Raw genomic sequence first — 22,405 nt, forward strand, 5'->3', positions numbered from 1 at the left:
ACGCCTTACCTTCGGGTACGGCTTGTGTGTCTGTTCAGTCTTTGGTTCATCAGTTTGAGGAGGGGGGTTTTGGCACTTCTGTTCAGTGCATGGAGAATCACAGCTGCCATTCGATTCCTTCCATTCCTTCTTCTCCAGATGTTTCCTCTCATCTTGAGGAACTTGTTGCTCAACAGGGGTCTCCTGTTTGTGAGCGGATTGTCGAGCGTATGTCTGCTGATGACCTCGACACGGGGTTTGATCGACATTCTGATTCTGGTGCTCAGGATACTGATATGTCGAACGTGAATAAAAGGAAAAAGGAAGCGTTGGGAGTTTCGTTTAAGCGGCGGCCGGGTGCTTCTGCTCATCGATCTCCATGAATTCCCTCATTTGGAATGTTCGGGGACTTCGGAGTTCGGAGTCCCAACAGCGGCTTCATGCTTATGTGAAGGCGCATCAGATTAAGATTTTGGCCATTTTGGAGCCGATGATCATGTTGGACCAGAGATTCATGACTCGCCGTTTTGGTTTTTCTAGAGTCATTTCGAATCTTTCTGGTAATATTTGGGTTTTTTCATCCGCGGATGTGCAGACTGAGTGTGTTTTTGATCATGCTCAGTTCCTGCACATCAAGGTGTCCGCCTCTTTTTTACCGACTGAGGTGTTTTGTTCATTTGTTTATGCCAGCTGCGGCTACGTTGAGCGCAGAGATCTTTGGTCTTCCTTTCTTCAGGTCAAGCCTGCTCTGGGTCCTTGGCTTGTTGGGGGTGATTTTAATGTAGTCAGAGATGCATCTGAGTGTTTGGGCACCCGTGGTAGTAGGCTTCTACCCATGGAGGAGTTCAATACTTTCATTTTGGATTCTGGTCTGGTTGATGCCGGTTTTGAGGGCTCTTCGTTCACCTGGACGAATAAGACCATTTGGAAGCGGTTGGACAGGGTTATGGTCTCCGTTGATTGGGGTGATCATTTCAGCTCCATTCGTGTTGAACATCTTCCCCGTACTTTCTCTGACCACTGTCCGCTTTTGGTCACCGCTCCGGTCTTTGCCCGTGGGCCGAGCTCGTTTCGCTTCCAGCGTATGTGGCTTCGGCATCATGGTTTTTTGCAGACTGTTCGGCTTAATTGGTTTCTGCCTTGTAGTTTGAGTGGTATGCCTCGCCTTTTTGCTAAGATTAAGCGCCTCAAACATCACCTCAAGTGGTGGAATCAGGATGTTTTTGGGAACCTTTTCGATAAAATCATTGAGGCTGAGAGGGCTGTTCGGTCCGCTGAGGTTGTCTGTGAGGCTGATCCTTCTGAGTTGAATTGGACTTCTCTGTCTGATCGCAATGAGGATCTGGCCCGTGTCACCACCATGGAGGCGGATTTTTGGAGACAGAAAGCTGCTTGCCACTGGTTAGAGGATGGTGAGAGGAACACCAAACTCTTTCACAACATGGTGAAGAAGAAAAGGGTGGCGAATAAGATTTTCCGCATCTGGGATAATGGGGTATGCCTGACGTCTCCTGAGTTGATTCAGCAGTCGGGAGCCTCGTTTTTCCAGCATTTGCTTACTGGTGACCCCTCTGCGCTTGCGAGTCCTGATTTTTCGGGCTTCCCCTCCGTTATCTCTGCTGTGGAGAATGAGGGTATTGTTGTGACCCCTTCTTTGGAGGAGGTTCGTGCGACCGTCTTCTCCATACATCCTGATAGTGTGGCTGGGCCTGATGGCTTCTCCTCGGCGTTCTTTCAGCATTGTTGGGAGATTGTTCATCAGGATGTTTTTGATGTTGTCCTGGATTTTTTCAGGGGTTCTCCCCTCCCCCAGGGTTTTACCGCCACCACAATCACTCTGATCCCCAAAGTCGCGGGTGCTCATGCTTGGTCGGACTTCCGTCCGATTAGTCTGTGCAATGTCACTAATAAGATCATCTCTAAGCTGTTGTACTCTCGGCTGAGGGTTGTGGCGGAGAGACTTATTTCACCGAATCAGAGTGGCTTCGTTCCGGGTCGGATGATCTCCGATAATATTCTCCTAGCCCAGGAGCTCACTCGCAGTCTCACTCTCCCCACTCGTGGCGGTAATGTTATCCTGAAGTTGGATATGGCCAAGGCCTATGACAGGGTCCAGTGGCCTTTCCTCTTCGAGGTTTTGAGACACTTTGGTTTCTCGGAGCGGGTTGTGGAGATGGTCTCGGCTTGCATATCTCATTGTCATTTCTCCGTGAACATCAATGGCTCTCTCTCGGGGTTCTTTGGTTCCACTAGAGGCCTCAGACAGGGCGATCCCTTGTCCCCCATGCTTTTCATTTTGGGGGCGGAGTACCTATCGCGCGGCCTTGACCGCCTCTACCTGCAGCATCCTGAGCTCAGGTACCGCTCTGGTTGTGATATCCTGATTTCCCATCTGGCTTATGCTGATGATGTCATTATTTTCGCCAATGGTGGGTCTCGTAGTTTGCGGCGCCTTATGGGTTTACTGCATCATTATGAGAATTGTTCGGGTCAGCTGGTGAACGCTGTCAAAAGTTCTGTTATCTTGCCTCCGAGGTGCTCTGAGCGACTTCGCTCTCGGATTTTGCGCATCACCAGGTTTGCGGAGGGTCATTTGCCCCTCAAGTACCTCGGAGTCCCCTTGTTTAGGGGTAACCGAGTATGTTCCCTTTTTGAGCACCTCCTACAATCTGTTCGTAGGAAGTTAGAGGGTTGGGAGATCCGGACGCTCTCTCCGGGTAGCCGCATAACCCTTATCCGCAGTGTGCTCCTCTCCATGCCGATTTATCTGTTTCAGGTGGTACAGCCACCGCTTGCTGTCATGGAGAAGCTTGAGATGGTTTTCAACGCTTTTCTCTGGGGGTCGCGGACACTGGAGAAGAAATGGCACTGGGCCAAGTGGTCTCGAGCCTGTCTCCCAGTGATGGAGGGTGGTCTTGGCTTCCGCAGATTGAAAGATCTGGTGGATAGCTTTTCTATTAAGTTGTGGTTCCGGTTTCGGCAGGGCTCCTCTCTCTGGGCGAGATTCCTTTTACGGAAGTATTGCCAGATGGATGCTCCTGCCTCTGTTCTCCCTCGTGGTTTAATATCCCCCACCTGGCGTCGTCTCCTACGGATCAGACCTCGCGCCGAGCCCGGCATTCGCTGGCGCGTTGGCCTTGGAGACGTGTCCTTTTGGGATGACATATGGTTTGGGGATACTGCTTTGTCCAGCCAGTGTGAGGTCCGTGGGGGCCGTGATGTTCGGGTTTTTCACTTTTTGTCTGAGGGGGCTTGGGATTTCGATCTTCTTTGCGCTGTGGTGGCCCCTTCTGTTGCTGAGGCGATTACTTTGACCCCGATTGCCTTTGGCGAGCCTGATTTGGCGCTTTGGATTCACAGTTCTGACGGTGCTTTTTCGATTAGGTCTGCTTGGGAGCTTGTCCGATTGAGAGACCCTGTTTCTGATATCTTGACTCCTTGTTGGGGCCGTTGGTTGAGGCCCACGATGTCTTTTTTTCTTTGGAGATTTTGGCATCAGTGGCTCCCGTTGGATGATATGCTCCAACGTCGTGGCTTTGAGTTGGCTTCTCGATGCCAGTGTTGTGATATGTCGGAGACATTTACACATGTCTTCATTGATGGCCCGATAGCCCGTTATGTCTGGCATTTCTTTGGGGCCATATTTCGTGTCCGGATCCCCTGCACAGGGGATCTCACGTTGTTCCTTAGCGCTTGGAAGAGAAATCTTCATTGGGCACCTGGGGGCCACGTCAAGGAGTTTCTGCCCTTCATTGTTTTGTGGTTTCTCTGGATGGCTCGTAATGATGCGAAGCACCGTCAGTTGCGTATTTCTGGGGAGACTGTGAAGTCTCAGATTTTGTCTTATCTGCGCCTTGCCCATGCTGCTTTCATTGTTAAGCCCAAGCACTGGCTTGGTGCCTTTGAGGCGGCGAGATCGCTGGGAATTTTTGTTGCCTTTCAGCGGACCCATAGGTTAGCGATTGTCCGGTGGCTCTGTCCACCACCTGGGTGCTTTAAGCTGAATGTTGATGGGAGTTCGAGGGGCAATCCTGGGGAGTCGTCTGTCGGTGGTGTTGTGCGTGATTCTTCTGGCAGGGTGGTGCTCTCCTTCAGCGAGTTTATCGGAGTCGGGACCAATGTCCGGGCGGAGCTTTGGGCGGTTTGGAGGGGCCTTCTTATCTGTTTCGATCTCGGTCTTTTTCCCCTTTGGGTTGAGACCGATTCTCACATTTCTCTTCAGATCCTGCGTTCTCGTCGGTGTCATTGGGACCTTCATCATACAGTCACTCGGATTCTGTTTCTTTTGAGGGGGCGGGCGGTTCATTTTTCACATATTTTTCGGGAGGGAAATTCGGTGGCGGATGCGTTGGCGGCGAGGGCTCATACCATTAGGGTTTATACCTTAGAGTTAGGTCCTTCACGACCCAGACACATATCCATACTGACCCGCTCGGATATCTCCGGGCTTCCCTACCTTAGATACAGATGTTCTTAGCTATTTGCAGCCCCTTCCTTTATTTGGATCTATTTCTATATATATATATATATTTATATATATCTATATGTATTTTTTCCTTTGCAGGTACTGTCTCTTTGGAGTGCTTTGTTTCTTTGGATCTGGGTGGACTCTCGCACCTTCTCCATTGGTGCTTTTATTTGGACCACCCTGCTCTCTGGCGGTCGCTCTCTGCAGGCTTCTCCTTGGCCGCCGCTTTCTATATTTTGTGTTCTCTTGCCGGGTTTTATGGTGTCTTTGGATGATCTCTCTCAGTGGTTTCTCTGGCCCAGAGCTCCATTCATGTCGGGATTTATATGTTCTCTGCTTTTGCTACGTGCATTGGTGGCTCTCCATGTTATCTCTTGGCTACCTCTTATATCAACGTTCCAGTCACGCTTGGATTTATGACGTTATGAGCTCCATACGTTTTCACCTTCTTCTGGGGATTTGAAGTTTCTCTTACTTCAGCTGGATTGCGGTACTCCATCTGTGCTTCTACTGTTTTGGCACAATGCTTCTCCAGCCGGATATTATTTTGATTGCGGGATCATTTACTGCAGACCGATCTCGGACTAGGACGCCATTTTCATGTTGGACTTACAGCGACAGACGACTCAGAGATGGGTACAATTGGTTGTCTTTTGCACCTACATCTGAGTCGGATCTTTACAGTTTAGACATGTTTCGATTTGTTTTGATGTATTTAGCGCTGCTCTTATATGTTCATTTTTATTATGAACTTTTCCTAGGGATTAGATTTTGGCACGTGTATTTGCCACCCTAGGATTTATGTCTTTATGTTTTATGTGTTGTCAGACTCGCTTTTAGAGAGGTCTTGGTATACCTCCCCTCTCTTTAGGCCTTATCTTGTAAAAAAAAAAAAAAAAAAAAAAAAAAAACCCTAAACCCTAAACCCTAAACCAAACCTAAAACCATTTGCCCCTAAAAAATTTTCCCTAAAGTGAATAGTGTCCAAAAAAAAAAGTCAAAAATCGCCTAACATTCGCCCCTATGTCGGCGCCGGTTTCCGGCCGGCCAATAGTACCATCGGATGCGCCTCGGCAAGACGAGGTTACTGTGAAAATTTCAAGTCAATCGGAGCACGTTTGCCCGGCCAATTGCACGATCAAATGTCCGAAATTTGCTCAATTTCCGGCGAAATCTGTCGCGCCGGTAACCGTGCATCGTACGGTATCGAGTGATATACCGTTGGAACCGTCTTCACCAGTCGATCCTCGTGTCCAACTTTCAGGTCAATCAGAGTCTGTTTGCTTCCCCAAATCGACCGGCAAAGTCCCGACGGCACTGTTCACCGCGTCGCCGTCCACTTCTTCATCGATTACGGCCGTTTCTAGTGATGGTTTTCCGATCAAGACCCAGATCCGGAATCCCCATGATAAGGCGCTTCCAATGAGTCAAGGCCCGTTACCAACAACGTCCGGTGGTGAACGGAATTTCAGATCTACGTTTGGCACCATTCAAACCCTAGGTGCGCCGGTTTCGTCTTCCAATTACGCCGGCGTCGGTGCTCCGATTATCAATTCCTCTTTACCGTATACTTTACAAGTCATGGGTAACTCCATGGTGCAATCAATTTCAGCAAATGTTGGTGCAATCAAAAACGCCCAAATTCATGGCTTTCAAGCGAGTTCGTCGCCGAGTTCTGCCCGGTTCAACACGTTTTCGGCCGTTTCAGGTGGTTTAGTGGCCGGTTCCTGTCCCTCCTCATCGTCACCGGCCTTTAGCTTTGCTCCGGTTGGAAACTCACCGGTGAAAGCGGTCGAGTCTCCGAGTCAACTCAACCGTGTTGACTCGGCAGTAGCGCCTTTGTGTACTGCTGCTCCGGTAAGTGCTGTGCGTTCTACAGTTCGTTTGCCTTCTCGGCTTAAACTGCCCGCTCATGCGGAACTGTTAGGTACTATCATGCATAATGGTGTCGAAATACCTTTTGGGTTCTTTAAGTCGAGTGGATCACCTCTGTCGCCGGTCGGTTCCTCTCTTTTGGGTACCGGTTCTGTGCTCCCATCGTCGTCTCTGGTCGGTAGTGATGTTCAGGTGGTCACCTCGCCATATTTGGCTGGGGGTCAACCGGAGGTCAAACCTACATGTTCTTCTGCTCCTGATGTTTCGGCCACTGTTCCGCCTTCACCAGTCCCTCCTTTGGCTTCATTTCGAGATATCACTGCTCTTCCTCCAGCCAAACAGAGCTTTGCAGGGTTTGGTGACATGCTGGGTGGGCCTGCTGAGCCGACTCTTGTGGATGGTATTCCGGGTATTCTCTTCCCGGATCAGGTTATTTCTTCCCTGTCAGTGCCTTTTAAATTTTCGTTGATTGGCCGTGTTACAGGGAACCGGGGTGTTACACCCAATAGTGCTATCATGACTGCTTTTTCCCATTTTGGCTTCATGGGCTCGTTTACCGTGAAATTTCTTCCCCGAGGCTTTTTGGTTATTATTTTTTCTGTTGAGGAAGATTTTCTTAAATTATGGTCTCAAAAGTTTGTTTCTATCGGGACAGTTTCGATTCGTTTTTCTAAATGGACACCAGAGTTTAAATTTGAGGCCGAGTCTTCGATTACTCCGGTTTGGGTTCGGATTCTTGATTTACCTCTGCATTTATATGACAAGCAGTGTCTTTATCAGATTGGTAAGATTTTAGGGAACCCTCTTATGGTGGATGAGATTACAGCTGATGGTTCTCGAGGCTCTTTTGCCCGCATTTGCGTTGAGATTGATGTGTTGCAACCTCGTCCGGATCAAATCTGGGTGGGGTGGGGCAGTCACAGACAGACTTTGGGGGTGGTCTATGAAAAAGTCCCCTATTTTTGTACGGAGTGCCATATGTTAGGCCATTCTGTGCAGCGCTGTTCTAGTTCTGGTTTTAGGTCTTTTGGCAGCCGTTCCAAAGATCAGGGAAAGCGTCCTCATACTTCTTCGGCTGATCCAGGGTCTTCGGGTCAGCCTCACAGTGTTCCGCATGACTCGGTTCCTTCTAGTGGTGCTGGTTCTGGGAGTACTGAGCCAGGATGGATTCAGCAGCGACGTAGGCGTCGCCAGGCTTCTAGTCAGGTTACTCCTCTGGCTTCTCCTTCGAGTAACCAGTTCGAGGTTCTTCACTCTATTACAGGAGATTCCTTCCCAGGTGTTGATTCTGGTGTTGGTTCATCTTCATGCCCATCGTCCTCTTCTCATTCTTTAGAGGCTATTGTTGAGGATATTCCATTGGTGCCTCAGGTTGTGGTGGCTACCATGCCTACTCCTCAAGACATTTCAGTGGTTGTTACTTCCGTTATTGCAGGTGGTGCTCAGGGGTCTAGTTCTGGGTCGAGCTCTTCTCCGGTTGATGTTGTTCCAGTGGTGATAGACCCGATGATTGTTTCCACTGCTCCGTCACAGATGGTTGTTACTACAGCTTCTGGTCCCATTACTCCGTTACAGATTGACCTTGGGAGTGGTTCTCGAGAGGCTGATTTGGCTCTTCCTCCTACTACTGCATGTCAGTCCTTGCCACTACCCGGTCGCACGCGCTCACAGCAGCGCCGGTTTTACAGGACTCAGAAGAGTCAGGCGGGGTTACCTTATGGGCGACCGCCTGATTCAGGTTGATATGCTTTGAGATGGGCGTTCACTGCAGAGTTCTCCTTGCCCACCCTTTGTTTTATTTTGATTGATGTATTCTGGGGCAACCTCTAGTTTGTTTGCTTTTTGTTCTGTTGTATTTCGGGTTGCCCTGTTGTAGTATGTCGTTATTTTTGTTTTGATGTTGTGATTGTATAGCCTTTTGCGGAGGTCTTGACACAGTCTCCCTCCCATTAGGTTTTATTTGTACTGCTCTTTGTTGTATAAAAATAAACTTTGATTTAAAAAAAAAAAAAAAAAAAAAAACCCTAAACCCTTAACCCTAAACCCTAAACCAAAACATAATTTTCTCTGATGTGAATAGTGACCCAAAAAACCCCAAAATCGTCCAAAAAATCGCACACGTGTCGGCGCCGGTTTCTGGCCGGCCAATGGTGCCATCAGGTGCGCCTCGAAGAGACGAGGCTACTGTCAAAATATCAGGTCAATCGGAGCAAGTTTGCTCGGCCAATTGCACGTCCAAAAGTTCGAAAATAGCGCAAATTCCGGCGAATTCGATCGCCCCGGCTACCGCTCATCGTCCGGCCTCGATTATTACACCATTGGAATCGCCTACTCAAGTCGCACCTTGTGTCCAATTTTCAGATCAATCGGAGTCCGACAGCCACCCCAAATCGACCCGTAAAGTCGCGACGCCACTGTTCACCGCGCCGCCGTCTACGTTTTCGTCGATTCCGGCGGTTTCAGGTAATCTTTCTACGATCCAAGCCCCGATCTGTAATCCTCATGGAAAGTCGCTTCAACTGAACCAAGGCCCGTTACCTTTAAATCCCGGTAGTGGCCGGAATTTCAGATCTACTGATGGAGCTCATGTTGCGCCGGTTGTTTTCTCTAATTACTCCGGCGTTCGACCTCCGATATTCAATTCCTCTTTACCAAGTACTCAAAAAACCATGGGCAATCTAATGGTTCAATCAATTTCTGGAAATTCCATGCCAATCGGAAACGCCCAAATTTGTGGTGTTCGGCCGAGTCAAGCGTCAAAAAACGTCAATTTCGCCCCGTGTTTGACCGATTCTAAGTGTTTGGCCACCGGTTCTGTGGTCTCCTCCTCGTTATCGACCTTCGGCATTGCTCCGGTCAGCCACTCGCAGGTGAACTCGGCCGAGTCCCCGAGTCAACTCAGCGGCAGTGACACGGCAGTAGCTTCTTCTTCTGATGCTGTTCCGTTTGTTCTGGCGGGATCGGTCGTGGCTCCGGTCTCCACTCATATCTCCACGACGCTTCCATTGGTGTCTGTCTCGTCGTTTATTTCTTCCCCAGTGACTGGGCAGTTTAGATCTCAGGTGCGTTCCACAATTCGTTCGCCTTCTCAGATGAAACTGCCGGCTCATGTGGAACAGTTAGGTACTATTATCCATAATGGAGTCGAAATACCTTTTGGTTTCTTTAAGTCGAGTGGATCACCATTGTCATCGACTGGTTCGTCTCCTTTGGTCACCAGTTCTGTGCTCCCATCGTCATCCCTGGTCGATAGTGGTGTTCAGGTGGTCACCTCGCCATCTTTGTCCGGGGGTCAACCGGTGGTCAAACCTTCTGGTTCTTCTGATCCTGCTGTTTCGACCACTGTTCCGGTTTCTACAGTCCCTTCTTTGGCTTCATTTCTAGATATCACTGCTCCTCCTCCAGCCAAACAGAGCTTTGCAGGGTTTGCTGACTTGTTGGGGGGGCCTGCTGAGCCGACTCTTGTTGATGGCATCCCGGGTATTTTATTCCCGGATCAGGTTATTTCTTCACTATCACTGCCTTTTAAATTTGCGTTGATTGGTCGTGTTACAGGGAACAGAGGTGTTACACCCAATAGTGCTATCCTGACTGCTTTTTCCCATTTTGGATTCATGGACTCGTTTACTGTGAAATTTCTTCCTCGAGGCTTTTTGGTTATTATTTTTTCTGTTGAGGAAGATTTTCTGAAGTTATGGTCTCAGAAGTTGGTTTCTATTGGGAAAGTTTCGATTCGTTTTTCCAAATGGACAACGGAGTTTAAGTTTGAGGCCGAGTCATCGATTACTCCGGTTTGGGTTCGGATTCTTGATTTACCTTTGCATTTATATGACAAGCAGTGTCTTTATCAGATCGGTAAGATTCTAGGGAACCCTCTTATGGTGGATGAGATTACAGCTGATGGTTCTCGAGGTTCTTTTGCCCGCATTTGCATTGAGATTGATGTGTTGCAACCTCGTCCGGATCAGATCTGGGTGGGGTGGGGTAGTTACAGACAGACTTTGAGGGTGGTCTATGAGACAGTCCCCTATTTTTGTACGGAATGCCTGATGTTAGGTCATTCTGTGCAGCGCTGTTCTCGTTCCGGTTACAAGTTTTCTGACGGCCGTTCCAAAGCTCAGGGGAAGCGGCCTCAGACTTCTTCGACTACTGATCTAGGGTCTTCGGGTCAGCTTCAGGGTGTTCCGCATGGCTCGGTTCCTTCTAGTGGCCCTGGTTCTGGGAGTGCTGTGCCAAAATGGGTTCAGCAGAGACGTAGGCGCCGCCAAGCTTCTAGTCAGGTTACTCCTCAGGCTCCTCCTTCGAGTAATCAGTTTGAGGTTCTTCACTCCATTACAGGAGATTCCTTCCAAGGCGATGGTTCTGGTGTTGGTTCATCTTCATGTCCATCATCTTCTTCTCATGCTTTAGAGGCTATTGTTGAGGATGTTCCATTGGTGCCTCAGGTTGTCGTGGCTCCGATGCATATTCCTTCCGCTATCTCTCTGGTTGTTACTTCCGTTATTGCAGGTGATGCTCATGGGTCTAGTTCTGGGGCAAGCTCTTCTCCGGTTGAAGTTGTTCCAATTGTGACAGACCCGATGATTGTTTCCACTTCTCCGGCACAGTTCGTTGTTCCTACAGCTTGTGGTCCCATTACTCCGTTTCAGATCGACCATGGGAGTGGTTCTCGAGAGGCTGATTTGACTCTTCCTCCTACTACTGCTTGTCAGTCCTCGCCACTACCAGGTCGTACGCGCTCTCAGAAGCGCCGGTTTTACAGGACTCAGAAGAGTCAGGTGGGGTTACCTTACGGGCGACCGCCTGATTCAGGTTGATATGTATTGCTGATATATTCAGGGGTGCCCCGTTGGTCTTTGCGTGTTTTTTGTTGTTGTCTGGGTTCTCTGTTGTAGTGTGTCTTTATTTTGCTATGATGTGATTACTGAATAAGCTTTTCGGAGGTCTTGGTCTAGTCCCCCTCCGATAGGTTTTATTTGTACTGCTCTTTTTGTTGTATATAGACTGGTAGGGGTCCGCCTAACCCCCCGCTTTCGGCGGTGTTTCTGTTAAAAAAAAAAAAAAAAAAAAAACCCTAAACCCTAAACCCTAAACCAAAACCATTTGCCCCCAAAAAAATTTTCTCTGAAAAAACACACAGTAAAAGGTGAAAAAAAACACACTAAACCCGTCACTATTCACGCCCTACCCACCGCCATGCCACCGCCGCCGGATCCCGGCCGGCCAACCACCCCATCTGAACCGCCACCTCACGACGACCCTCCCTACAAAATTTCAGCTCAAATGGAGTCCGATTACCCACTCATTTCTCCGGTCAAAATCGCGGCGGTTTTTTCCCCGTCGTCGGCGCCGGCAACCGTCGCTCTTCCTGGTACGGGACATACATCATTCTCTTCGCCTCACCCTCCCCTTTCATTTCCGGCACCTGCGCGACCGTCCAGTTACCCCGTTCCGGCGTCATCTCCGTTCAAAGCTCCGCAGTCACTGTTCACTGCGCAGCCGTCGCTTGTTTCGTCGATTCCGGCCAACTCCGACATCCAATGTTCCATCCTGACCCCGATCTGTGACCCTCTCATCCAGACGATTCCAATGGTTCATGAATCACTCCAATCGGAGTTCAAATCAGCCGTGAATTTCAGATCTAAGAACACGCCGTTCGACGCCTCACTGCCGTCTTTCTCACCGCCGATTTCAGGCACTATTCCGGCTTCTTTCTTCAATTCCTCTTTAGGGGTTGATCGTCCAGGTATGGGTCGTATTTTGCCATCTTCAATTTCTGGTTTCCGGCCACCGGTCGGAAACGCCCAATTTCTAGGGCAAAATCGAGTTTCTTCACATACTTTGGTTAAATCGGACCCTCCAATGCCCGAGTCTGCACGAATTGGTCCCGGTTCTGGACTCCCCTCACCGTCGCCGGTCCATGGTGGTGCTCCGGTAGGTGACTCACGAGTCAACTCGGTCGAGTCGAATCACCGTGAAGGACGAGTTGACTCGGCAGTCAACCCTTGTGCTGAAACGGTCAAACCAGGTACGTGTGTTCCTATTCCGCTTACTGTGTCATTTCATGATATCCTGACTCCACCATCCCCTCGGACGGCCAAAAAAAGCTTTGATGAGTTGCACAACTCTATGAATGACATGCCTGTGCCGACTCTTCGAAATGGAAAACCGGGTATTCTCTTCCCGGATGAGGTTATTTCTACCCTCGCAGAACCTTTCAAATTTGCTTTGGTTGGAAAAATTTCAGGGAATCGATCTCTAGTTCCAAATTCTGGTATTTCTGCGGCTTTTGCTAAATTGGGACTAGTTAGATCTTTTGACTTAAAGTTCATGCCTCGGGGTTTTCTTGTTCTCACACTTGCTTGTGAAGAAGACTATGCGTTCTTTTGGACTAAGGGGGTTATGCAGGTTGGACCTCTGTCGGTCCGCTTCTCTAAGTGGACGCCAGAGTTTAATCTTCAGGAGGAGTCACCCATTGCCCCTGTTTGGATCCGCTTCCAGGGTCTTCCCCTTCATTTGTTTTCTAAGCAAAGTCTCTTTGCTTTGGCCAAAATTGTGGGGAAACCGGTGAAGATGGATGATCATACTGCAGATTCTTCTCGAGGCGCTTTTGCTCGCGTCTGTGTTGAAATTAATGTGCTCGAACCGCCAGTCAAAGAGATTTGGGTGGGTTGGGGTGATCATGCTCAAGAAATTGAAGTCATTTATGAGCGAATCCCCGGGTACTGCATGGATTGCAAAATGCTGGGTCATTCGACCAGTGTTTGTTATTCCCATGGAAAAAATCCCAAACCTGTTCGTCCTAAGCCTGCTGACCGTGCTTCTGGCCAGCCTCCCCCATCTACAGAGTCTGCCCCTCCAGGGGGTGTTAATTCTGGTTTTAATTTGGGGACCCAGCCTCAGCTTCAGAAAACTGGCACGGGTCCCAGACGTAGAGGGAGAAAGAGGCCAGTTCGGCAGGTTCTTCCAAGAAAGAATCCTCTTGAGTTGAATCCTTTTGAGGTGCTCTCGCATGGTCAGGATGCGGAGCCTGATCCTGTTGGATTAGATTGTGTTGATATGGACCCTCTATGTGGTAATCTGGAGGATGCCGGTGTTGGGTCTTCTGGAAAGGATCCTTTGGAGCCTGTTCTTGTTGAGGGTGTGATCCTCAGTGATGAGGTTATTGATGGAGGGTTACAGTTGGATGATTGTGTGGATGGTATTGGGGTCCCGTCTACTAGTGAGTTGCCTGTGTTTGGTTCTCTGGGGCCTTGTACTTTGAATCACAGTAGTAATTCCATCCCCTCTGTTCCTTTGTCTCCTGATGATGCTTCCTCTACGGTAGAGGAATTGGTTGCTAGGCAGGGTCCTTCTGTCAGTGAGCTGGTCTTCCGGCTGGAATCTGCTGGAGATACTGATCAGGAATTCGATCGGCATTCTGAGTCGGGTGATGGCTGTAGGTCTGAAGGTCGTATTCTGGATGCTGATATGGGGGATATTAAGAAAAGGAAGGAGAATGCTTTTCATAGGTCGCGTAAAAAGCGACAGGGCGGTTCTGGTGCCCATTCTCCATGAATTTTCTCATATGGAATGTCAGGGGGCTCCGGAGCTCGGAGTCTCAACAAAGGCTACATGCCCACGTTAAAGATAAGAGAGTCAAGATCTTGGCTATTTTGGAACCCATGATTGATCTGGATGTTCGTTTTATGACTCGTCGTTTTGGTTTTTCTCGAGTTATATCGAACTCCTCGGGTCATATCTGGGTTTTCTTTGCTGAGGATGTCATGGTTGAGTGTCTTTTTGATCACACTCAATTCCTTCACTTCCGGGTTTCTGCTACTTTTTTGCCGACCACTGTCTTTTGTTCCTTTGTTTATGCTAAGTGTGACTACATTGAGCGCAGACAGCTTTGGAATTCTTTGCTTCAGGTTAAGCCTGCTCAGGGTCCTTGGCTGGTTGGTGGCGACTTTAATGTAGTCAGAAATTCGTCGGAGTGTTTGGGTTCTTCTGGTGGGCGGTTGCTTCCCATGGAAGAATTTAATCACTTTATTTTGGATTCTGGGTTAGTAGATGCTGGTTTTGAGGGGTCTTCGTTCACGTGGACGAACAAGACCATTTGGAAGCGTCTTGATCGGGTTTTTGTGTCTGTTGATTGGGGTGACCATTTTCATTCTATTCGTGTGGAGCACCTCATTCGTACGATCTCTGACCATTGTCCTCTTTTTGTGTCAGTCCCGGTCTTTGCTAGTGGGCCGAGTTCTTTTCGCTTTCAGAGCATGTGGCTCAGGCACCATGGTTTTTTGCAGACGGTGAGGCTTAACTGGAATTTACCGTGTCATTTGAACGGTATGCCCCGTCTTTTTGTGAAATTGAAGCGCCTCAAAAGCCATCTGAAGTGGTGGAATAAGAGTGTTTTTGGTGATCTTTTTGCCAAACTTGCTGAGGCGGAGCAGGCTGTCCGGATTGCTGAGGCAGATTGCGAGGCTGCTCCTTCGGATTTGTATTGGACTAGTTTGTCCAATTGCAATGCAGATCTTGCTAGGGTTACCGCCATGGAGGCGGATTTTTGGCGGCAAAAAGCCGCTTGTAGGTGGTTAGAGGATGGTGAGAGGAACACCAAACTCTTCCACAATATGGTCAAGAAAAAAAGGGTGGCTAATAAAATCTTTCGTATTTGGGATAATGGCTCTTGCATTACTTCCCCTGAGCTTATTCAGCAGTTTGGGGCCGCCTTTTTTCAAAACCTGCTTACTGGGGATCCTTTTGTGCTTTCTTGCCCAGATTTTTCTGATTTCCCCTTGGTGATCTCGGATTTGGAGAACGCAAATATTGCTGCCCCTCCTTCTTTGGAGGAGGTGCGGGCGACTGTTTTCTCCATTCATCGTGATAGTGTGGCGGGGCCTGATGGATTCTCTTCGGCCTTCTTTCAGCATTGCTGGGAGATTGTCCATCAGGATGTTTTTGATGCGGTCCTGGATTTCTTTCGGGGTAGTCCCTTGCCACAGGGGTTTACTGCCACCACGATCACATTGATTCCCAAAGTCATGGGTGCTCAGGCTTGGTCGGACTTTCGTCCTATCAGCTTGTGTAATGTGACTAATAAGATAATTTCCAAACTTTTATATTCTCGGCTGAAGGAGGTGGCGGAGAGGCTGGTTTCGTGGAATCAGAGTGGCTTTGTTCCAGGGCGGGTGATTTCGGATAATATCCTCCTTGCTCAAGAGCTCACTCATAGTCTTTCTCTCCCCACCCGTGGTGGCAATGTTATTTTGAAACTGGATATGGCTAAAGCTTATGATAGGGTCCAATGGTCTTTTCTGTTGGATGTCTTGAGGCATTATGGCTTTTCAGAGCAGGTAGTGTCGATGATATCTGCCTGCATTTCTCATTGCCAATTTTCAGTTAATATCAATGGTTCACTCACTGGATTCTTTGGATCCACTAGGGGTCTCCGGCAGGGCGACCCTTTGTCCCCACTTCTTTTCATTTTGGGGGCAGAGTACCTTTCGCGTGGTCTTGATCGTCTTTATCGTCAGTATCCTGCGATTAGGTACCGATCTGGTTGTGATCTCCTTCTTTCCCACCTGGCCTATGCTGATGATATCATTATTTTTGCCAATGGTGGGACTCGTGAGATGAACAGTCTCATGGATTTTTTGCATCACTATGAAAACTGCTCGGGGCAGTTGGTGAATGCAGTTAAGAGTGTCATTATTTTGCCTCCGAGGTGTTCTGGTCGTACTCGTTCTCGTCTCCTTCGTATCACTGGGTTTGGGGAGGGTTGTTTTCCTATCAAATACCTCGGAGTTCCTTTGTTTCGTGGGAATAGAGTTTGCTCTCTTTTTGATCCCCTTGTGCAGATGGTGAGTAAGAAGTTGGAGGGTTGGGAGCTTAAAACTCTTTCCCCGGGGAGCCGTATGACTCTCCTTAGGAGTGTCCTCCTTTCGGTTCCCATTTACATGTTCCAGGTAGTCCAGCCACCTCTGGCAGTTATGGAGAGGCTTGAGAATGTTTTCAATGGTTTCCTGTGGGGATCCAGATCCTTGGATAAGAAATGGCATTGGGCGAGGTGGTCTCGTGCATGTCTTCCTGTCTCTGAAGGGGGTCTTGGATTTCGCAGGCTCAAAGATATTGTGGATAGCTTCTCCATTAAATTATGGTTTCGTTTTCGTCAAGGTTCATCCCTATGGGCCAAATTCATGATGAGAAAATACTGCCAGTTGGTGCATCCAGCTTATGTTTCATCTGCTGGGTTCATTTCTCCCACTTGGCGTCGTTTGCTTAAGATTAGGGATCGTGCTGAATCTGGCATTCGATGGAGAATTGGGGTGGGAGATGTTGCTTTTTGGGATGACATCTGGTGTGGGGATGTTCCCTTGTCTAGTCAGGTCCTGCTTAGGGGGGATCGGGGTGTCCGTGTTTCTCACTTTCTTTCAGATGGGGCTTGGGATTTTGACCTCCTCTGTTCAGTTGTCCCACCCTCTGTTGCTGAGACTATTACTCTGATCCCTATTGCATCGGGGGAGCCCGATTCGGCTATTTGGGTGCATAGTTCTGACGGTGTTTTTTCGCTGAAATCCGCATGGGAGCTTGTCCGCTTGAGAGACCAAGTTTCTGATATCTTCACTCCTTGCTGGGGCAGTTGGCTGAGGCCTACTATGTCTTTCTTCCTCTGGAGGTTTTGGCATCAATGGCTTCCAGTTGACGATGTGCTCCAGCGTCGTGGTTTCGAGCTGGCGTCTAAATGTCAGTGTTGTGAGATGCCTGAGACATTCACGCACATTTTCATTGATAGCCCTCTTGCCAGGTCTGTATGGCATTACTTTGGGGCTGTTTTTCATGTCCGTATTCCCCTTACCAGTGATTTCAGACTCTTCCTCAGTGCTTGGAAGAGGCATCCGGGGTGGACTCCTAGGGGCCACGTGAAGGAGTTTTTGCCTTTCATTGTTTTATGGTTTCTCTGGACGGCTCGTAACGATGCGAAACACCGTCATTTGCACATTTCCGCGGAGACTGTTAAGTCTCAGATTTTGTCTTATTTGCGCCTCGCTCACGCTGCGTCTACTGTTAAGCCCATGCACTGGCGGGGTGTTTTGCAGGCTGCGAGGGCTATGGGGATTTTTGTTCAGTTGCGTAGGGCTCGTAAACTGACGATTGTTCGTTGGTTGCGGCCGCCGTTCGGGTGTTTTAAATTGAATGTAGATGGGAGTTCGAGAGGTAGTCCTGGGGACTCTACTGTTGGTGGGGTTGTTCGTGACTCTTCTGGGCATGTGGTGGTTTCTTTCAGTGAGTTCATTGGAGTTGGGACCAATGTCCGGGCAGAATTATGGGCTATTTGGAGGGGTCTTCTCATTTCTTCTGATCTTCATCTCTTCCCTCTTTGGATTGAGACTGACTCTTGGATTTCCATTCTTTTACTTCGTTCTCGTCGGTGCTGCTGGGATCTTGAACATTTTGTTACACGGATTCTTTTGTTGATGAGGGGGCGATCTGTTCATTTATCGCATATTTACCGGGAAGGGAATTTTGTGGCGGATGCCTTGGCGGCGAGGGCTCATACTTTTAGGCAGTACACCTTAGAGTTAGGTCCTTCCCTACCTCCAGACATCTCCACCCTTGCTAGATCTGATCATTCTGGGCTTCCATACCTCAGAAACAGATCCTCTTAGCCATTTGCAGCCCCTTCTTCTTTTTTGGATCTCTTTCTTTATGGTCTCTGGCTCTATATCTATTTATATCTATATACATATATATATATATATATATATTTTATTGCAGGTTAGTGTACTTGGAGGTTGTTTTTCACTTCCGTATGGTCTGTGCAAGTGGGTCCAGACACTTGCACATGATGTGTGCATTCTTGTTTGTTCTGAGTGGGTCTCTGCCCTATTTCTGTTGGTGCTTTCCTTTGGCACATTCATGGTTCCTGGAGGGCGTTTACTGCTGGTTCTCCTTGGCCGCCGTATCAGTTATTGTAGAGGTGTTTGCTGGATGTCATGGTGGACTCATGGGGTGCTTTCTAAAGGATCCTCTGCTTCTTATGACATGTTCGTCAGACTCCTACTTCATGGGATCGAGATCTCTGCTCTTTTGATTCAGATGCTAGATATCTTTTGTTCTGGCGGGATTGCGATCTATATATTACTCTGTGATCGCCATTGTATAGTGGCTTCCTGGCCAGATTTTCTTTTGACTAGTGGGTTTGGTACAGTTGACAGCTACCAGATTATATTTATATTGACAGATTGGACTCTCCAGGATGATAGCTCCGGGATGAGAGCTTTTGCATGGACTCTGCGATCATCTCGCCATTATCATTTTGTCTTCCTCAGCATGTGGTTCATAGCGCTTCTCCTTTTTGATTAGTTGTTGCCGCTTATTTGGTAGTCTTCTAGGGTTCGTTTTGCTTTTGTAATTCCTTCCCTAGGTTGCTTTGTATTTATGTTTCTACTGCTTTAGCCTTTTTGAGGAGGTTATGGTTTTATCCACCTCCTCTTTTAGGTTTTTTTTTCTGTATTCTGTATTTTGTTACTGTTTATTTTGTGGATATATATAGGTAGGGGTCTGCCTAACCCCCCCGCATCCGGCGGTGTTTTCCGGAAAAAAAAAAAAAAAAAAAAAAAAAAACCCTAAACCAAACCCTAAACCCCCCCAAAACATTTTCTCTCAAAGTGAATAGTGAAATAAAAAGCCAAAAAATCTCCAAATTTTCGCCTCACATGCCGGAGCCGGTTCCCGGCCGGTTCACCGGACCATCTGAACCGCCACGACGAGGCGATGCTGCTGTCAAACTTTCAAACCAAACGGAGTCCGATTGCCCGACCAAAAGCTCATCCGAAAATCTGCAAATTCCGGCCAAAATCTCATCTCCGGCGATTTCAACTCAGTTTTTTACAAATGAGGTACCGTTGGATTTGTCTCGTCAAGGCGAGGCTACTGTGAAAATTTCAAGTCATTCAGAGTTGATTTGCCCGCCCGATTTCACCACGAAAGTTCCGCCTGCACTGTTCACGCAGGAGCCGTCCGCGTTTTGCTCGATTCCGGTTAGTTCCGGCGTCCTTTCTCCGATCCAAGCCCCGATCTGGAATGCCCGTCCTCAGACGAATAAGTTCGTCCATGGCCCGTTGCCCGAATCGTTCACATTCACCGGGAATTTTAGATCTAGTCCGGCACCGCCTGTAACCCTCGTCGCGCATGCTTCTTCTGTCAATTCCGCCGGCGTCCGAGCTCCTTTGGGAAATTCCTCTTCCGGTTATGTTCGTCCGGTCTTGGGTAATATTTCCCCACCGTCAATTGCAGGTTCACAGCCGTCGGTCGGAAACGCCCAATTTGGCGAGTTGCGGCCGAGTCACCCAACGATTTCCGTCAAATTATCTCCTGTTTTGGCCGATTCTTCACGTTCTCTCACCGGTTCCATGCTCCTCCCTTCATTGCCGGCGGACGGTGGTCCTCCGGTGGTACCGTTCCGGGTTGACTCGGTCGAGTCACCCATTCAACCCATGCGGGTTGACTCGGCAGTAAGTCAATTGCCTTCTCCTAGTCCCGTTGCTCCGGCAGTTGTTTCTCCTCGCTCTGTCCCTCCTGTGGTGTCTTTCGGGGATGTTTTGCGTCGTTCCTCTCCACCGTCGCAGGCTCAGAGTTTTGCTGATGTTGCTGCATCGATGGATGAGGTGCCCGCTCCGATTGTTCGAGATGGGATTCCCGGAATTTTGTTCCCGGATCAGGTTATTTCGTCCCTCTCTGCTTCTTTTAAGTTTGCTCTGGTAGGGCGTATCACTGGGAACCGGGGTTTGACTCCCAATTCTGATATATTATCTGCTTTCTCTTGTATTGGTTTGTTGGGTTCTCATACTGTTCGTTTTCTTCCTCGTGGGTATATGGTTCTCACCCTTTCCTGTGAGGAGGATTATTTGAGGTTTTGGACTCAGCCTCTTGTTTCGATTCGGTCTGTAGTGATTCGTTTCTCGAAATGGACTCCCGAATTCAAGTTTGAGGCGGATTCTCCTATTGCTCCTGTTTGGGTCAGATTTATTGATTTGCCATTGCATCTTTATGCTAAACAGAGCTTGTTTCCTATTGCTAAGATTTTAGGTAATCCAGTTAAGATTGATGAGATTACCGCTGATGGGACTAGAGGATCTTTTGCTAGAGTTTGTGTTGAGATTGATGTTCTTCAGGCTCGTCCGGAGCGTATCTGGGTGGGTTGGGGTGATCATAGTCAGGTTGTGGAGGTGGTCTATGAGCAAGTTCCCCATTATTGTTCTCATTGCCAGTTGTTGGGCCATTCACTTGATTTTTGCTCTCGTAATGGAAAGTCTTCTCGCCCGCGCCGGACCCGACCTCATGGTAAGGGTGTTGCATCGGATTCCCCGCTTCCGGCTCCTTCCGAGCAGCCTCAGGGTGTTGCGTCTGATCCGCCACAGTCCGGTGATACTGATTTTATAGGACATGTTTCCAAGCGTCCCCGACGCCGACCTGTTGTGAGGAAAGATCCGGCTCGGCCCATTTCGACGAAGAATTACTATGAGATACTGCAAGATTTACCCACTGCTTCAGGTCCTGGTGAGACTTCGGGTACCGTTAAACCCCGTCCCCAGAGGTTTAAGTCCCTTCTTAGTAAGCTTGCGGCAGAGCAGAATGCTGCGGTGAGTAGTCCGTCTCACGATGATTTGGATCCGATTATCTCGTCTCAGGCCATGGATATGGTTGAGGTGGCATCTACTTCTGGAGCAGTTGTTACTGCACCTGTGGTTGTTACTGTTCCGGTTGTTGAGATTGCCCCTGCTGTTCCAGATCCTGTGGGTGATACTCCTGTTTCTACTGCTCTGCCAGAGTTTGAGATGGGTTCAGTGAGTGAAGGATGTTTATCTCTACCACTTCCGGGCCGTACGCGATCTCAGCAGCGGCGTTATTATAGGCAGAAGCCGGCTCAGGCGAGTTTGCCCTATGGGCGACCTCTTGATCCTGGCTGATTTCGTTTTCCGCATTTTTGGCGGTATCTGGTGGGCGTTCACTGCAGAGTTATCCTTGCTCACCATTTTGTTCTATTTTGTGTGATGTATTCCGGGGCACTCGCTGGTTTGTTTGTATTTTGTTGTGCTTTATTTCAGGTTGCCCTGTTGTAGTATGTCTTTATTTCTGTTTTTATGTTATGATTGTGATATAGCCTTTCCGGAGGTCTTGGTCTAGTCCCCCTCTGTTAGGTTTTATTTGTTAATAAATAAACTTTTTAGTTAAAAAAAAAAAAAAAAAAAAAAAAACCCTAAACCCTAAACCCTAAACCACCCCATTTTGCCCCAAAATTTTTTCTCTCATTTGTGAATAGTGTCAAAAAAGCCCCAATTTCGCCCTAAAAATCGCCCCCATGTCGGCGCCGGTTTCCGGCCGGCCACCGGTACGATCAGGTGCGCCTCGGCGAGACGAGGCTGCTGTCCGAATTTCAGGTCCAACGGAGGTCGTTTCTCCGGCCAAATCGACGGTCAAAGCTCCGGAAATTGCGCAGATTCCGTCGCCCGGAATCACACCTGTCTTCGATCATCGTCCGGCGACGATTGTTACACCATTCGAATCGTCTCCTCCAGTCGATCCTCTGGTCCAAAAATCAGCCCAAACGGAGTTCATTTGCATCCCGCAATCGTCTGGCGATGTTCCGTCAGTACTGTTCACCGCGACGCCGAATGTTTCGGCTCCGATTACGGCCAGCTCCGGTCTTGGTTCTCCGATCAAGACCCCGATCCGGAATGCCCAGGACCAGGCGCGTCCATTGGTATCTTCAATTGCTTCATCGGAGTCCGGTGGCGGCGGGAATTTCAAATCTACGAATTTCAGCCCCCAAGTTATATATGCGTTGGCTTCAAAACTCAATTACTCCGGATCGGTTGCTGATTTTTGCAATTCCTCTCTACTACAAACTCATCAAGTCATGGGTAAGATTTCTATGCCTTCAATTTTGGAAAATTCATCGCCGATCGGAAACGCCCAAAATCAAGTGTTTGGTTCGTTTCCGGCGAACGTTTCCGGTCAATTGCCTCCGTTTCAGCCCGGTTCTTCACCTTTGGTCACCGGTTCCGTGACCCCCTCGTTGTCGCCGGTGGTTGGTGG

The 22,405-nt window shown here is 48.6% G+C and overlaps 2 protein-coding genes across 2 annotated transcripts; both read left to right on the forward strand.

The window, feature by feature from the left end:
- Positions 1 to 1,339: 1,339 nt before the first annotated feature.
- On the forward strand, positions 1,340 to 4,867 carry LOC142556384 (uncharacterized). The gene is made up of 2 exons (XM_075667844.1): positions 1,340 to 4,354; positions 4,544 to 4,867. The coding sequence occupies exons 1-2, from the start codon at positions 1,340 to 1,342 to the stop codon at positions 4,865 to 4,867; spliced, it is 3,339 nt and encodes a 1,112-aa protein (XP_075523959.1).
- A 9,008-nt stretch (positions 4,868 to 13,875) lies between these two features.
- On the forward strand, positions 13,876 to 18,670 carry LOC142556385 (uncharacterized). Its single transcript, XM_075667845.1, has 6 exons — positions 13,876 to 14,314; positions 14,537 to 15,159; positions 15,259 to 15,495; positions 15,606 to 15,660; positions 15,707 to 17,577; positions 18,140 to 18,670. The coding sequence occupies exons 1-6, from the start codon at positions 13,876 to 13,878 to the stop codon at positions 18,668 to 18,670; spliced, it is 3,756 nt and encodes a 1,251-aa protein (XP_075523960.1).
- Positions 18,671 to 22,405: the final 3,735 nt, after the last annotated feature.

This window comes from Primulina tabacum, chromosome 9 (assembly GCF_025594145.1).
Source record: "Primulina tabacum isolate GXHZ01 chromosome 9, ASM2559414v2, whole genome shotgun sequence".
Classification (NCBI taxonomy): domain Eukaryota; kingdom Viridiplantae; phylum Streptophyta; class Magnoliopsida; order Lamiales; family Gesneriaceae; genus Primulina; species Primulina tabacum.

Bases quoted from the DNA above. Each gene is read 5' to 3' on its own strand.
- LOC142556385 (XM_075667845.1), top strand. From the start codon at position 13,876: ATGAATTTTCTCATATGGAATGTCAGGGGGCTCCGGAGCTCGGAGTCT. The intron at 15,661-15,706 runs GTAGTGTCGATG...GCCAATTTTCAG, and splicing joins ATTATGGCTTTTCAGAGCAG to TTAATATCAATGGTTCACTC. The intron at 17,578-18,139 runs GTGGTTTCTTTC...AAGTGGGTCCAG, and splicing joins GTGACTCTTCTGGGCATGTG to ACACTTGCACATGATGTGTG.
- LOC142556384 (XM_075667844.1), top strand. From the start codon at position 1,340: ATGGAGGCGGATTTTTGGAGACAGAAAGCTGCTTGCCACTGGTTAGAG. The intron at 4,355-4,543 runs GTTTATACCTTA...TTTCCTTTGCAG, and splicing joins CGAGGGCTCATACCATTAGG to GTACTGTCTCTTTGGAGTGC.